At 37.6% G+C, this 16,712-nt stretch overlaps 1 protein-coding gene across 7 annotated transcripts in view; it reads left to right on the top strand.

Annotated features, from left to right (window-relative positions):
- Positions 1-16,712, top strand: part of DLG2 (discs large MAGUK scaffold protein 2) — a 997,608-nt gene that overhangs the window by 15,005 nt on the left and 965,891 nt on the right. For all 7 annotated transcript variants that reach the window (XM_017819622.1, XM_017819624.1, XM_017819626.1 and 4 more), the window contains one exon: positions 2,409-2,540. In XM_017819622.1, coding sequence (XP_017675111.1) covers positions 2,409-2,540 — 132 coding nt within the window. The remainder of the gene's footprint in view (positions 1-2,408; positions 2,541-16,712) is intronic.

The following is a 16,712-nucleotide window of genomic DNA, read 5'->3' as shown; positions in this document are numbered from 1 at the left end:
TATAAATGTGGTGTGCTGGTGCTGCACAGGATTATACCCCAGCATGCTAAATACTGTAAAATATGAAGATCTAGTTCTGAGTAATTTATAATCAGGAAAGTTCATCAAGAAGGCTGAAAGTTGCTTTTTTGAAAGCATAATCTGGTGCCAAATTGACTAGAGGTTTGAATAGTCTCCATAAACACCTTGGCTTTTCAGGAGTGCTCCAGTAGCAGTGGTTACACAGCTCCCCTCCCCGGCATGCTAAATATTTTTGGTCAAGATATGATTCCTCTTGGTACCAGAACATCAGTGGTAGCTTCCAGCAGAAGCAGGGCAGCTGGGGGATCCTGACTGGATCTCCCAGCACATGCAACCCATCACAAATTATTTGGAAAACTAGATACACTGCTGACGAGGGAGATAGTGCGGGAAAAGGCTGTAACTTGATGCTGGAGCTTAGGGATGGAGTAAAAATTAATGTATCCTATTAAAGCTTGAGAGGAAAATGAGGCAAGAAGATCATTACTTGATCTGGGATTTGTCTGGGATTTAGATTTAACACTAGAGCTGTGCTCTGTTGCTGGTTGTTCAGTTTGTAAAGTTTAGGACTCTTTTGGGGTCAACCAAAAGCAGACTTTTCATCTTGAGGAACTGAAAAATAATGATTTCAGTGAAAATAAAAACTCTACTCATACCCCTAAAGGATACTACTTTGTTGTAGCTGTTTTTTTAAGATAGGAACAGTAGACTTTAGGAAAGGAGTGCTTAATGAAGGAGGGGATGTCAGCATGCTTCACCAAGTCACTGAGAAAAAGGAATTGGTATCTCCGGTGTGGAACAGGCGTTTAAATCCCATTTTCCTAATTTCTCAGATAGTCCACTTCTAAGAAATGTTCTCAGTATGGGATACTTTGCAATGGTTTTCCACCACTCTTCTGCTTCACTGTAATATAAATAATCTTGTATTCATTACGTATGCCTGTCTGTACTTGGGGGAGGGTGAATGACTGATTCCAAACCATGATTTAAGTTAGTGACTAATTATTCTGTTGAGGGCAGCCAGAACTTTCAGTGTATCAACGAAAGTACAGGTGTCACGGGTGAGTCAGGCACAGTCATGAGGTCAAAGATACGACGTGACTGGGATTTTCACGGCGAAAGAAGCTGAGCTCACATGCAGAATTAGTTCTTTATACCCAACCATTTGTGGGGGGTACCCTAACCATATCCCAACTGGATCCACAAGTTTTGATTTGGATGATCTGTGATGGGAGCCCAACCCAGGTACTGTGACCTGGCCTTTAAAAGAGCTGATCTCTCTCTCTCTCTGTGGGTTATAAGTGGTCCTAATAGCACTGCTGGCTTTAGGTGAAAACAAAACAATTGCCTAACCCTCAAGGTGGGATTGAAGCAGAAAATTGTGAGTTCCTTCATTATATAAATATCTACACTGCTATGCTCCCTAATCTTCCTGTGTATGTGATATATACATAAGGTTGGACTCTATGATCTTGGAAGTCTTTTCCAAGTGTAATGATTCTACGATTCTATATATATTTTATATATGTGTGTGCACATATAAGTAAGATGGTGATGTTTGGATTTCATATAATTTTATATGTCACTCATGCTCTTGGCAAGTGACTACAGAGAGATAATAGCAGCAGCAGAAACAGAGCTCTGTTTCTCTGGGCTCTTACAGAAAGGCTGGATTGCTCCATTTGAGCCAGCGCATGGATGAAAGTATGCTGTCATAGTCTCATTTAGCAAAGAGGTAGATAGCAATATTATGTATTGAGGGAATAGAAAAAACTCATCATGCTCTTGGACACCTGCCTTTCAGACATGCTTTTGTTATTCAGAGGAGAGAGAATTGAGTGCTGCAGATGCAAAGCAAGCACTTTCATGTCTTCTCTGAATATGTTTTAAGGCCAGTTTTCCTGCATGGGTATCCATAATGGTTATTGTCTATAATTTTGTAGCTTCTGCAAGTTGTAATTTGGTCCCAGCCTCATAGCTTCCAGCTGGTTTTGGACAAATGAAAGTTGAACACTTGTAGATGCCATTCAAAAGATTATTTTCCCTTTGCAGGGAGATCTCAGATGTGCAGTTTTGTCTATGTGGCTTGTGCCATACAGCTAATGACAATGCAGCAGCATCATGCTCCCTGGGAGTGTTCAGAAGGCGTGTGGATGTGGTGCTTGGGGACATGGTTTGGTGTGGAACATGGTGATGCAGGGTTGATAGTTGGACTCAATGATCTTATCGGTGTTTTCTAACCTTAGTGATTTTATGATTCTATGAACATTTGTTGTAAATGTTCCTTACATGTGTGAACAATGCTGTTCAAAATGTGTAGTTAATATTCGAGCATTTAAATACTTTACAGAGCCAATAAAGACTTTTTTGTGCTTGTTTGTTTTTAGATACTGACCGAGCTTTAGTGCTGCTGGAAGAGTATTGTAAAAAACTACGGAAACCAGAAGAGCAACAACTGAAGAAAGCTATCAGAAAGGTGATGGGCATCTTTAAGAGCAGCTTGTTTCAGGCACTTCTAGGTAGGTACTAATGTTTAATACTAGATGCATGCTCTTGGAGGCCAGAGCTAGGTCAGACCTAGTAACTCTCTTACTAGTCACTGTTTAATTTGGGTTTACAATGAACAGCATGTTGAGATGTTCCTTCCAGGTTCTCTGTGGGGAAACTCATTGTCCTGATATTTCAAAGGTATTTTCTTACTTATAAAACCAGAAAGAGTAACAAAAAAATCATGCAAGATAAGGCATTGAATTGTTATTCCTAAACCTTACTGCTTTCCTTTGTTTAATGGAAGATAATGAACCAGAGTAGGATATTTATGCAAAGTGGAAGATGAGGCCATCTCTACAGGTAAATAGACAAAGTTTCATTGATTTCACCAGCACCAAGTAGCATTTAATTTTGCATTAAGCTTTTGGGAAAAGTGTCAGCAAAGAAACTCTAAAACGAGTCAAGACAATTGCTCCAGGACACAGTTGAAACTTTGGCAGGATGTTCCCATTCGTATGATGTTGCAGTGTTCAAATAGGTGTGCTGGTGTATCGCTCAGTCTTTCTTCCATTTACTTGAAGTTTCCCATTGCACCTTGTAAATGATATTAAAATCAAGTGCTTGGCATTTTGGAGCTTCATATAAAATAATATAATAATATTATATTTTTGAGGTCATGAATGTACCTGGTTGCCGTAGCATCCCTGTTCCTTGTGCCATGCTTGAGCTGCCAGTCATGGGAAGTGGTGACAGCAACTGTGCATCACCCTTACTCCATCTTTCTCAGCCCTCTTGCTCACATTGCATTGCCCCCTTGGTGTTTTATTCCTTCACAAACAAACCTGTACATTTTGTGCAGAACTAGTTTGAAGGGCACATTTTTAACACAAATGATGTTTGTGGAAGCACACATGCCTTCAAAGTATGGCCATTTAAAGCCAGAGATTCAACAGTACTCCTTGCAGAGCTACAGTCAGGAGCAGTTAGGGAAAAATTTTGATTATATGTCATGAAAGTAGAAGTACATCAATAATACACTGTTATTGTGAAGACGATGGAGGTCCGGGAGTACTTTCAGGAATTTATGAAAAATGTGTGCTACCAATCTCTTAACATTTCCTGCAACTGGAATTAATTATTGCTAGCACTATTGTAACTTTTCCCAGCTTCTTTAAAATTATTAGCTTTATTTTGTAAACCCTACTTAATTTTAATTGCTGTATATGCTTTATAAAAGAAAAATAGATTCATAATTGAGTGGTATTTACCAAATAGTTGTAAATGGATTTGAACTAAAGAATGAAAAATAAAGATGGGACCTTTCCATGTTATTTTTATGAAGGTGTCTGTGGATATAGAAGTATGTGCTGAAGAAATACACAGTCATGGAAGTGACATTAGCTGTACATTTACTTCTGCACTACTTTGAAGTATTCCTTCAAAGTGTTCTAACAACACGTGTGCTTTGCCTGCGGCTACACTGCAATATGTGTTGATGTATTACATATGTCAGAAATGAAAAGTGATTATAGCTACATTAAGGTTGAATCCAAAGAAGAAATTACATCCTTTGATTGCTGCAATACCAGATTGAGGAATATGGTGTTATAGAAGTTAGATAGCATTTCAATTTGTGGGTCTTTGGATGTCTTTTCCTTGTTCTAAAATGCTTCCTTTTATAACAGAGATTTGGGAATTCCAAGATGTGTTCAAAATCTCTCAATCTTATGTTTGGTTTGTTGTTTGGTTTGTCTTGATTGTGGAACAATACTAAAGAGTCACCTCTCACCAGTATTTTAAGTGTGGTGGATGATGTTATTACACAGTTAATAATGAGATTCTTGCATAATCAGCATTTAAAAAAACCCTACTTCCATGACGTCTGTTTTAGCTTCATGTCATAGTTTCTCTATTCGCTTATAAATCAGACCACTACATGAGGAAATACCTAATGCAGAGCTTCTGGTCTGTTTTTAAGTTCTGTACTGCTAATTTTTTCCTTTGTCTTTTATATTTACAGAATGTCTAATGGTCTTGAAAGCATACATTTCTCTGTGCTTAATCCTAATTAGTCTTAATTTTCAGAGTCTGAATGTTCATTGCTTTCCAAAACTCTATCTCATTTACAGCTGTCAAACATTGTTTTTATCCAGAGTTTATTGACCTTTTGAATATTTAGGTTGTAACTACTAATGAAAAAGGTGATTTTTGTACAGAATCGTTAACTTGGATGCAGAAGTGCACATTCCTACCAGGCATAAAGTTAACGTAATTTTATGTGCCAAATTTAGTTTTTGTAGGTCCTACAGCTTCAGTAGAATTTGATTCCTTTACAAATAAATTCAGCTGTTGTAACCATCCCTGTCCTTTAAGTTTGTATTCAATTCTTGTTGCCTTCCAAAAGGTTTTAAAAATTGGTAGGATGTTTTAAATAGATAAAGAAAACTAATTATTAATAGAGGCAGTTTTCAAATCTAGCATTGTCTAGTTCCTTTTATTCTCAAATTTATGCTTGTGTGATGTGATTCAGCCATCTTTGAACTTGGGTTCTCAGTGTGTGCAAGACTATTTTTATCTTCAATGTGTTTCATAAATATTAAATGCTGACTGCTGAACAGTGGAGTAACATAAGAAAAAAGAAGATTCAATATTTTTCATATGTATATTCTAAACATGCAAGAATCCACTACAATTATGTAAGAAAAAGTTTTGTGAGAGATTTACAGAAGGATTACTGAAGGATTGTCCTTTTACATTTTAATTTGGGTTCAAAAGCATTTCTTTCTCCCTTCGGGCTGTTCTTGTTGCTGGGCTTCTTGCTAGAGTCACTGTGTTCAGTTACAGCTGAGTTAGTTGCTAAGAGGCACTTTTTCGAAGTGACATGTAGAACTGCAGTCTCTGGAGTCCCATTTACACTCTAGTGGCCCAAACACAATGCTTTGAAAATCCAGCCCTAAGAGGAGGGAGGAGGAGCAACTCTTCAGAAGGAGCATGCAAGGGGAAGAATGTGTTATTGACAAGAAGATATTGACATTACTTTTAAGTTAATTCTGGATTTTTTTCACCAAAAGGGTCTTACCAATTCTTCTCTGTGCAGTGAGGAGCTATGCTGTTGTTATGAGCTTGTAAGGATTTTTGTAGGGTCATCTGTAGCTAGATGATATTAAAATCACAAGATGCTCTCAAATTGTAGCACATGTTGTTCTGATGTGAACATTTTTAAAACCCAGCAAAGCAGAGGAAATGAAACCTCCAGAAATCCAAATGCCTCATTTGTTGGGATTGTCTCATAATGGGGCATCTTAGAGGCATCGTACTGAAATAAAAAAGGGAAATCATGAAAGAGAGTAATAATAGTCATCTGGATGTGTCAAAGCAACCAAACATTTTTTGTTCCAGTTCTGTTCTTCATGGAATTTAGTCATTTTTTATAGTGCAATACATAGTTTAGTAAATTTATTTCTGGAAACCTCTGCTGTATATTTGTCTAGACTTCATTTCATTAAGACAAGTGCATGATTCTACAGCTTAGAAGACCGTTCTGTGGAATGAGAATGGATGAAAGAGGTTTATGTCAGGGTTGTTTGGGGTTTTTTTTGTAGATACATCTCTATAAAACATCATTTTGTTTCTAGCAGGAATTAAAGTGCCACAAATAACTGTAATCATCTTATGCAGTATTAGGTAAAAACTAATCTCAATAGGTTTTTCTAAAATTCGGATAAACCCAATCTGCAGTGGATGACGTATTTCCTGAGGACTTTCAAACCACGTCTTATGTTTTTTTCTCACACTTGCGTAACTTTGCCTGACTTTTAAAATGGCATATTTTCAATTAAAATCTGCATCACCTTCTTCTTCTTCTTCTTCTTTTTTTTTTAATGGTATTGTACCATTTCTGCAAAATAATGTGGATGTTCTAAAACTGCTGATCTTAAAAATTGCCATACTAAACATTACATTTTTGCACTTTGATGAGAAAAGTTGAAAATGTTGACCATTTATCTCCTCTCATGGCTACAAATATGTGTCTAGTTACTGTAAGGGCTATAGAATTTACTGATCATCTGTGCCACAGCCTGGATTTAGAGACTTAGGATATAATTTTGAATTTTTAGTAAGAGGGATTTTTTAGACTCTTCACCTCATTCAACTCACTTTAAATAAACCCTGTTATAACAATCCATTTTAAAAGAGTGATAATGGTTTTTAACCAAATAAAAAAGGAAGCTAGTTGATTCTTCTGCAATCGCATATTAATTTTCTGTTAAAAGTTTCTATAGAAGAAGAGACAGTATAACTAATAGTGTTATATTGTTATCCAAACTTCTAGGGATCTAGTTTAATCTTGTGATCTTCCATGTTACTGTAGGTGCTGTAGAACAGATAGGGAATAAATATAACAAGGACATTTCAGAGACCCAAATCAAGTGCTTTACTTTAATTATTTTAGGATATATGTATCTATTAAAAAGTAGCATAGCTTTTAAGAAATTCAAATATTTATTATAGTAAGCATGAATCAAGCCAAAGTGTGGTTTCCTATGAATTTGTTTTGGTTTGGTTGACCTTGGTGTTTACAAAGCTGTGAGCTGGGACTGACATTCTTTTATAGTCAGGACCATGGTTAAATTTCAGGATAGTTTAGATATGAATAAAAAACTGGAGAGAAGCCTATCATAGGAGTAATGGTGGGCTGTTGGAACATGTCACTGTTATAAAAGGAAAACACTAAGAATGAAGAATGGGAAAGATTTTGGTAGACATAGCCAGGCATGTCAACTAAGAATAGTGATGAAAATGTCCCCCTTCTATTTGTAGACTTCAGTGCTGAGAAGAATAATTATGCTGTCGACCATATACAGAGAAGAATGTAGAGGCAATTAGTTGGAAGACAAGGAATTTGTTTAGGCATGTTGTATTTAAGGAGAAACTCTCTAATGTTTCTAAATGTAGTGACAAGGAAATTTGAGACTAGAGGGAAAGGAGGTGGGTCAGGACTGGGGAATAGATGTATGAAAAGCAGGAAAAATGGTGGGAAAAGCAGACCTGCATCACTGTCCTGGGCTGGAGGTGGAGCCTGCACCAAATCAGGTGTGGAAGAACGATTGTAGTTGTTAGAGGAAATGTCAGGATCATTCAGCACCTCAAAAATGCTGTGCTAGTCATACATGGTAGCACTGAGATTTGCACAAAAGGTATAGAAATAATCTATAAAATACTGCAGGTTTTTACTGTCTGCTTCTGTGATCTGTCTTTAAGAAACACTGCTATCATATTTTCAGGCTTTTCTTCACAACCACCAAGACCTCTTTTGTACTTCTTCCTTTGAGCAGACCTAAGATTTGTCATTCATGGCACCACAGAAAACAAGGCAGTGTCCTGTTTCACAGGGTTCCTGATAAAGGTGCTAGTGCTGAGGGATATCTAAATGGAGAACATGGTTGACAATCACCTTTCTGAGATTATGGTGACCTTTGCTACTACCCATCTTTCTCAGTCCACAAGAGGAAGCATGTTTCAGCACATGTATCAGTGTTTCAGGAACCAAAAAGATATGAAATGAATTGCTCTGCTGGGAAACACAACTGGGCGTTACCTATTCATACTTGCCAAGCTTGCTTTCGGTAGATGTTTGGTGTGCTTAGCTACTTGCTGTGTAAAGTCACTGATCTCCTTTGTCATCACTCTCTAGACTTACCCTCTGTGAGCTTGTCATGTCAGGCTATTTCACCTCCTGTAACAACACTGAACTCCTCATGTGTTAGTCCAAGCCAAGCCCGTGTCCAGCCCAGGGACATGAGGCAATCCTCTCGCCAAGGGCCTGAGTCCAGCAGTCACAAAGAATAGAACCCCCATTGACTTCACTTGCCAGGGATCATGTGTTGGAGTCATTCTTCCAGAGATTTATATTCAAACCTTCCCTGACTGAGAAATAAAGATTCTTTATTATTTATTTATTATTATAAAGTTTCTAAAAATATTGAAACCCTCCCTGACTATTACAAATGTCAAGGAGCAAAAGAAATGTGCAAAACCTCTTCAGTGCTCTGTCACATTTGAGAGACGCTCAAATGACATCTCTGACAATGGGGAAGCCTGTTATTACCCTGATCAGAGTCCTACTTTCCCAAACTGGCATCTTTCTTTGTTGCAGCATAAATTACAGCAGAACTGAAATTTAAATTCAAGGGCAGCTTTTGTTTTGCCTGAAGACAGCTGCAGCTGCTTTTATTCTTGAAGTCCAATTCTCTTAGTAAGCAAATTTGTGCTTTCTCTCAAAAGAGCTAAAGGTAGCAGTGCTGGATCTTTGGGATGGTTTGAGATGGTTTGAAGCTGTGTGATCTTTTTTTTTTTTTTTCTATAGCTGAGGGCTGGATTGCAGCCAGTTTGGGGAACTAACCCTCACGGTTCTCCAGTGAAAGTTTGGTCACGTGGAGCGAACCATTTGCTGATAAAAAAAAGAAAAAAGCAGATCTGTTCTAGCTGGTTTTCAGTGGATTTTGGCCCACTGCTCTTTTGGCTTCTGTGGCAATGTGATTTCTCCTGCATTATCATAATTTCTCTCGATCTCTTCTAATTATTCCCAATCCATAGTACCTGTGGATCCCGTGGAGGAGATGAGGCTTCTTCACTTCTATCAGGTTACATTGGCATTGGGCAGAGGGTTCAAAGTTAGCTGCTGAGAGCTGGCAGGCAGATGCACATGCAAGAAAAAGGCAGATGCACATGCAAGAAAAAGACAGATGGACATCATGTTACTATAGAGGAGTCTGAAGATACTCAGAGAGGGGAGTTTCACAGAATCACAGAATGGGTAAGATTGGAAGGGACCACTGGAGGTCACCTAGTCCAACCTACCTGCTCAAGCAGGGTCCCCTGGAGCATGTCACTCAGAATTGTGTCCAGACAGCTTTTGAATATCTTCAGGGGAGGAGACCCACAACCTCTCTGGGCAACGTGTGTTTCACTGAGGTCTGAAACATTACCCAGTTTTTCTTAGCTATATCTGTTGTGGAGGAGCTGAAATATTTCTCCAAAATATCTCAGAATTGCTTTAGCCTTTGGGACTTACTGAGTGTTAACATAATGTCTTTACTGGTTAGAGATGAGGACCAAATAGAAGAGACAAGGCATGGTGCTCCTGGTTCCTTCTGGCCAACCTGGATATGGAAGCAGCCATCCCACAACAGCTTCTTAATATTGAAGTAATTTGATTATTTTCCACCTTGAGGGAAGATATATATGCAAAGATGTGGGTACCCTAAATCAGTTTTTTTTTTGAAAGAATTTAAATGTTAAAAGTTTGTGAATTACCAGAAAAGACCTCAACCCAAAACCTAAACTTCGATACCTCTTACATTTATGGTTATGAATGCTGATGAACTCTGAAAAATACAGAATCCCAGCCCAGGTCTGTATCTGGATTCTCAGCCTATCTGTGTACAAGAAGAAACCGATTACAGCACTGATACAACCTGGGTAATACATAATCACTTGTAATCCTAATGCAACCCTCTGCTCATGTTTTGTTGCCTTTTAACCCATGAATGATAGCATTTACATCTCAGACAAGGAATTCAGAAGCTTTGGGGACTTACTCAAAATACAAAAGCTGTGCATTGGAAATAAACCATTTTTAATGTGGGCAATGTGATAATTGTTGAGGTTGTTTGTTTTCAGTATCCGACAAGGAATAAAAGCCGTTTTTTGTTCCTGTAGTGGGGGAGGGGGTGGTGGTGGGTTTTTTTGGTGTTTTGTTTGGTTGGTTTTGTTTTTTTTTTAATTTTAAAGTGCATTTTGGCCATATGGATCCAGTGTATAATTAGAATTAATAAAATGCAGTTGCAGCAGCTGTTCCTATGTGGCTGCTGTCCCAGTGTGAAGCTTTTCTTTCTCTTTGCATTAAGTAGGGATAGCCCTTTATTGTTGATTGGTGATGAGATCTAGAGACAAATTATTAAGAAACTCATTTAGATAATCTGGTTTTATTTTGAATAGTCTCCTTTTTTAAGCTTACTGAATATAAAAGAACAATGAGATAGTTGATTTTTTTGTGTTAAAGGAAGAAAACCGGGATGTATATCTTGCTAATGTAGTTTGTACATCTACTAATAAAATGGAAGAAAATAATCTGGAGCAAGCTGTTCCATCACTAATCCCAATGTTTATTTTTGTCTCTAAAATAGCAGAGCTGTTCTCCCACTCTAATGTTTTGATCTGCAGAGTCATTTTAGGCTAGACTGTGATGTGGTTTTTGTTCAGTGAATATAACTTTTTAAGAAACTGCATGGTAATTCTGAAATCACAGAAACATTTTAGCCTTGAAGTGTGTTATACTTTATGTTTCTCAAAGCTGTTATAAATGAGCCAAATTTATTTCCTGGTGCCACCTCTGTGGATCACTTGGAATCTCAATACTCTTTTTTCTTAACCCTGTGTTTCCGATGTCATGGGAATCAGTGAAAAAACCACTGATTTAAGTGATTTAAGTGCAATTGGGATTGAGCACTGAATAATAAGATGCATGAAAGTAAACTAGTTAATCTTATGTATATGTACCTGTATATATTTGTGAATATATATGTCTATATTTATAATACTTATATAAATTTATATATATATTGTAATAGGAAGCCATAGATATCATATTTATCTCAAACTTCTACTGTAGTTTGCTCAGGTATTATTCTGTACTTTGGAGCTCTGTTAAATATTAAAGTATGTCTCGAGAAGAAATGCTGCAGACTGTGTTGTTCATTCCCATAGCCTGTTTATTCTGTCATGTGGTCAATTTTCTGTGATCGTGTTTGTGCTCTGTCACCTTGCTCTGCCACAGATAATTACGTGCTCTTTGCAAAGAAGACTGAATTTATGTCTTTCATTTGTTCTTTCCTGTCTCCATTTTGTCATCATAGTTGTGTGGTTTTGAGTTTCTGCTGATGAAGCTGATTAATGCACTATTGCATAAAATCCCAGGCATAAGAAATAGCAAATAGTTTTTGCAATAATTAACATTATGTTATGTTACACAGAAATGCTGTAACAGTGTGAAAAGAAGTGATCAGAGTGCAGTGCTATAACTAAGCTGACTTCTGCGAACTGAGTTCAATTCCTGTGCATACATACAGTGTGATACTTCTTATTTATTTAACCTCACACATTTTTTCTTCAAAACTCCTGCTTCATCCAGTGAGCAGAATGGGGAGGACTCATGGGCAAGTATTGAATTTAAGCTTTTCCATTGTTATTTACTCTATGATGAAGTGGTTGTAGTTCTGTGTGGCAGAGGTTGTAGTTCTGTGTGGCAGAGGTTGTAGTTCTGTGCTGAAGCTCTGAGAAATAGAGGTAAAAATATCTACTTATTTTAAAAGCCTGGTTGGAAACGCTTCTGACCCGATACATCACCACATGCACTACTTCTAATGTCTGACCTCAGCTGCAGTTGCAACAGAGAGTGTCACTGTTTCATCAAGACTGTCCTAGTGTCTCATTTTGGGTACTTAATACATGAGGATCATTTGATGGGTAATCATTTTTGAAAAATACTGCATATGTGACTTCCTGACCACAGTGGGACTATCAATAGGAGTCAGGGGTAGGATCTAATTCCTAGGGTGGCATTTAATACTCTTAAGCTAAAGAACCTTAAAGAAATCTTCTTATTGCTCTCAGCCTTTCATGCTCCTGAGATACATGGTGCAAAGGTTGCTCAGACAGCTTTCCCAGAGCAGGCCCATTCTGTATACTGAACAAAGTGTCAGAGCAGAGGGAAGAACGGTCTGTGATCATATACCTAAAGTATGACACTTTCTAACTTGGAGCTACCTTAACAACATTCTCAGTGTGAGGTTTTGAAGTTAATTTCTCGTAGTGATTTCCTAGACTTTAAGGATAGTAAAAAGAGCTTTTGTTCACAATTTCTATTGTGTGATCATACTGATAACATACATTTTAAAATGAGATCAAAACTGTTGAATACTTTCACATTAGCTTTCTCTGCTTGAGCTGATGGGGATGCTAATGCTACCAATAGTACCACTTCCTTTCTCTTAGATGAGATTTTTGTTCCAAAAGGTAGGTGGTTTAGATGAATTAGATGGCTTTCTACTGCAAAATAAGTGTTTTGAAGGCATATTTCTTGGAGGTACTGGGGTTTGGATCACCATCATTTGTGATGTGCTATTGATAATAGAAATGTCAAGAGTAGATGATGTCAGAGCAGCTTTGCTCAGAGGAACCACTTCCAGATCCTGGCTCTGCCACTTGCGTTACCGCACACCCTGGACCAGTCCTCTGCCTGCACTGCAGATATGCCCCTGCTGGCTTCTCCCTCCAAAATTCTGGTGTTTTATATAATATTTATATTTAAAATATTTACATACAAATGAAATATATTCACAAAATTATGTATATGTGCATATGTCTCTCTATGTGATATAACTGCATATTTTTACCTATATACATATTCATATATATGAATATGGAAATATGTTAGGAGATTCACTGTCTTCCCAGAATCCAACTACCTGCAGGTAGTAGGAGGAATAGTTGTGAGGGAGTATCTTTCAAAACGGACAGTAATTAGATAGCAGGAGAAATCCAACCTAATTACTCTGAGACAGAGGGATAGATACAGAGCTGAAATATTTACTGGCTATTTTCTCCCAAGTCTTGCATTTTCTTGAGTTATTTTTGATCTCCAGTATTGAACTGAACTGTACCTTCATTCTTTTTCTTCTTTAACCTTTCAAACAAAAGGACTGTTCTGTTTTTATTCTCGTCATCATTTCATACACAGCCTGCCTTCTGAGGATTTACCAGTGAATTTTGATGTGGTAGACTGCATTTCTCATGTTTTTTTTTAACATATAGCAATTAATTTATGGTCTAAGTTGTGTAAATGCAATATGGAAGAAAACAGTATACTTGGAAAAAAGTAACCTTGAACTCTTTTAAAAAGTTGAAGTAGTCAAACCCTTCCTCTAAATAAAGTTTAGAGTGACATCTTGTGGTAACATTGATTTCAAATGTGTCTATCTGTTGGCATTATTTTGTTTTGTCCGCAGTAAGCATAGTGTTCTCTGTTTCAAAATGTAATGAATTCCTTAGGAGAAGTGTGTAATGACTTCCACTAGGGCTTTTGTGAGATCAGAGAAACATTGCTATGTGTCGTAAGGGCCCTATAGGTATACTTTATCTTTTACTGCATGAAGTTTATACTGTATACCTGTGAGTTCCCAGTGCTTTGAATTACAATTCAAGATGTTTTAATGCTCTTCCAGCCATTGACTCTCTTTTGGAATTGCTCAAGAAGTGTCAACTAGCCATGACGCCAAAGCAAGCGGGAGCACAACATCTCTCCGCAACATCTTGTGCCAATTCATTAACTGTCCAAAGATTTTCTTAGTTTTAGGTAAAGATAAATATGTCCAGGAAACTAGCATGGAGGATTTGTCAACTAAGGAATGAAAAAGCCCGTTTATGATGCATATTGCAGTAGTGTATGTGCTTGCCACTTATGAATCGGTTTCCAAGGTACTGGGTGGTGTAAATGCACCACCACCAAACCTTATCCAAATGCCTAGCAGGTGCTTAGACTACAGTTTTGTTCAGTATATCTAAATGAAATACAAATCTTTTCAATGCTAGGTGGGGATGTAGAATGATTTTGTGCTCAGAAGCTTAAAGGACCCAGGAAAACATGTAAGTTTTGCTTTCTCTTTTGGGAAGCTCTCTGCAGAGATGAAGTAAAAGTGACCCTAGTGAGAACTTTGGTTGAGTCCAGGAATGTATTGCCTGGTACAGTCTCTCAAATCAGCCATATGAAGGTCTGTTCCCATTCCTCAATACTGAAGAGGAGAAAGATGCTGATATTCTGGTAGGTCAAGTTTTAGCTACATAAAATGGTAATTAATGTTATCATAGTGCCCATCTGGCAGGTTGAATACCTGATTGTAAAATTATCTGTTCAATAAAAGATGCTTGACCTTTCTAAGAAGTAAATTCTTTTTAGGAGAACGGATCCATTAGTACATGTCAAATGGAAAGTCCCTCTACCACTGCTTCATGATGCATCACTTGCAACTGTGGTCCCAGGTCTGCTGTCAAGTCTTGTGACCATGGGAGGCTGGATCCAGGAAAGGACTCTGTGCTTATGAAACTCAGGTTTTTGTTAGAGGTATTTTTGCACATGTGAGGGTGCCAGCACTGAACAAATGATTCATGTGATGTGCTGTTAATGTTTAGGATTTTTAGCTTTGTGGTAAAGCACACAAGGAACATAAGACCAAAGAAGCCCAACTCGATGATCCTAAAAGGGCCATCTGGTGACCTCATTTATTAATTTAATGAAAAACAAAGACACAGTATTTTCAATTAAGATGGATGTTTGGCTCCCATGCCAGGATTGGTTTTGGTGGATACATAAGTACAAATTAAGCTGTTAATATAATCCTAATACTGAAACTGGAACCACTGATATAGATTTGGTATATCAAACCAAATCAAAAACAAAGCAGGTTATTTGGAGAGCCTCTCAGAATGGTCTATCTGGTTACATTTCTCAGATATAGTTTAGGAAAAGCCTGTAAAATTTATATATGAAGTACACAAAGTGTGTTTAAACGACATATTTGCTGGGATAGTTGTGGAAATTTCCTTGGCAAAGTGCCTCCATCTATTCCAGCAGAGGCTATTGAAATAATAAAGAAATTTGTAGATACAATTAGGTAGCAAAATAATGCTGATCTCTTTAAAATGCCCTCTCTTTTTGTCACAGCAAGAAATGACTGGCGATGATGTTTCACGGCAAAGGAAAGCTGTCTGCTCTTTCTCTTTTATTTCTGCTGCTCAGACAGCAATGTCCCTGTTGCAGTTTTTGAATGGCTGTTTGGCAGAATTTGTCCTGTTATTAATTGGAATCTTCTCTAATAGTTTTCATCTGCCCAAGAAAGAACTTGCTTTTCATGCTGAGACAGCTAGACATTAAGTAGGTGATGCAATGGGAGACTTTAAAGAGGTTTCCCATAATGCAGGACATAAGGCTGAGATGGCATTATACAAACCAGTTTTTTCCGAATTGTGACTTCCACATGGTGAATTCTCTGCATTGGCAGGAGATAACCCATTGATGCAACCACGAGGAGAAATGGGGCAGAAACCCTGTGCCAACTGATCACCATTGCTCCCGGGTATGGTACTCCATACTGGATGGAATGTGTTGAAAATAAGGGCTTATCAGTTAGACAGTGTTTGGGTGGGTGGAATAGCTGTTTGAGGGCCTAATTATTGAATCCTTTGAACTCCAAACAGCTTCTTTCAGCAGCATAAAATCTGACTGTGCTGTGATCACACTTAAGTCCTCTGGCTCATTTTGTCAGAATAAGAAGAAGATTCTGGCCATTTTGACTCTGATTTTGTGCCAGTGTTCCCCTCACTGCAGTTCAGAGGTGACAGGCTGCCTGCAAGGTCCTCCAGTATTATTGAAAGCTACAGCAAATTTAAATTTAAAGTGAAGGTGACTGAAGAACAAAATTACCTGTGGAGTTTGGGGGCCATTGCTTTAAGTAATTGCTATCTACCCATGTAAATCCCACTGGGGCCTCTTTTGGATTAAGTATTCCTTACTTCTTCTCTAAAACTCTTGTTTAATATTCATGTATGTTGTTAAACAGCTGCTGCATCCTGTTCAAGAGCAGAAAGAGGGAATGCATTTCAATAGCAAATCAAGTGATACTTAAATATATCCTTTGCCTACTTCGAAACAGCAGTATGGAGGTTAATTAATATTTATCAAATGCACTAAAGCCCTTGAATGAGAAACACTATGGTTGTGCAAAGCATTGTTTGTTTATTTTGAGCTCTTACCTGGCCATTTTGACCATTTGGTAAATGCACTTCAGAGCAAGCACATAAAACTTGCTATAATGCTGACTTGATTTCTCATCTTTGAATGGGAACAGAATCAGGACAGACTTTCCAAAGGTATAATAATTGCAGAAATGTAGGTGTTCTACTTAGCCTGAGAAAAAAAGCTCTTCACTTAATGAGTTGCATGGCATTTTGCAATAGATGGTAATATAAAAAGGTTGTATTAACACAATGCAATATAGAGAGACCTTGTTAGATTTTATTACATTTTCTGCTTGGTAATTTATTACAATTAGAAAGCCTCATTCTTTTGCTTATCTTGTAATTAT

Source organism: Lepidothrix coronata, unplaced genomic scaffold (assembly GCF_001604755.1).
Source record: "Lepidothrix coronata isolate B3197 unplaced genomic scaffold, Lepidothrix_coronata-1.0 Scaffold76, whole genome shotgun sequence".
In the NCBI taxonomy this organism is placed as follows: Eukaryota; Metazoa; Chordata; class Aves; order Passeriformes; family Pipridae; genus Lepidothrix; species Lepidothrix coronata.
This window is presented reverse-complemented; position numbering and strand designations above follow the sequence as displayed.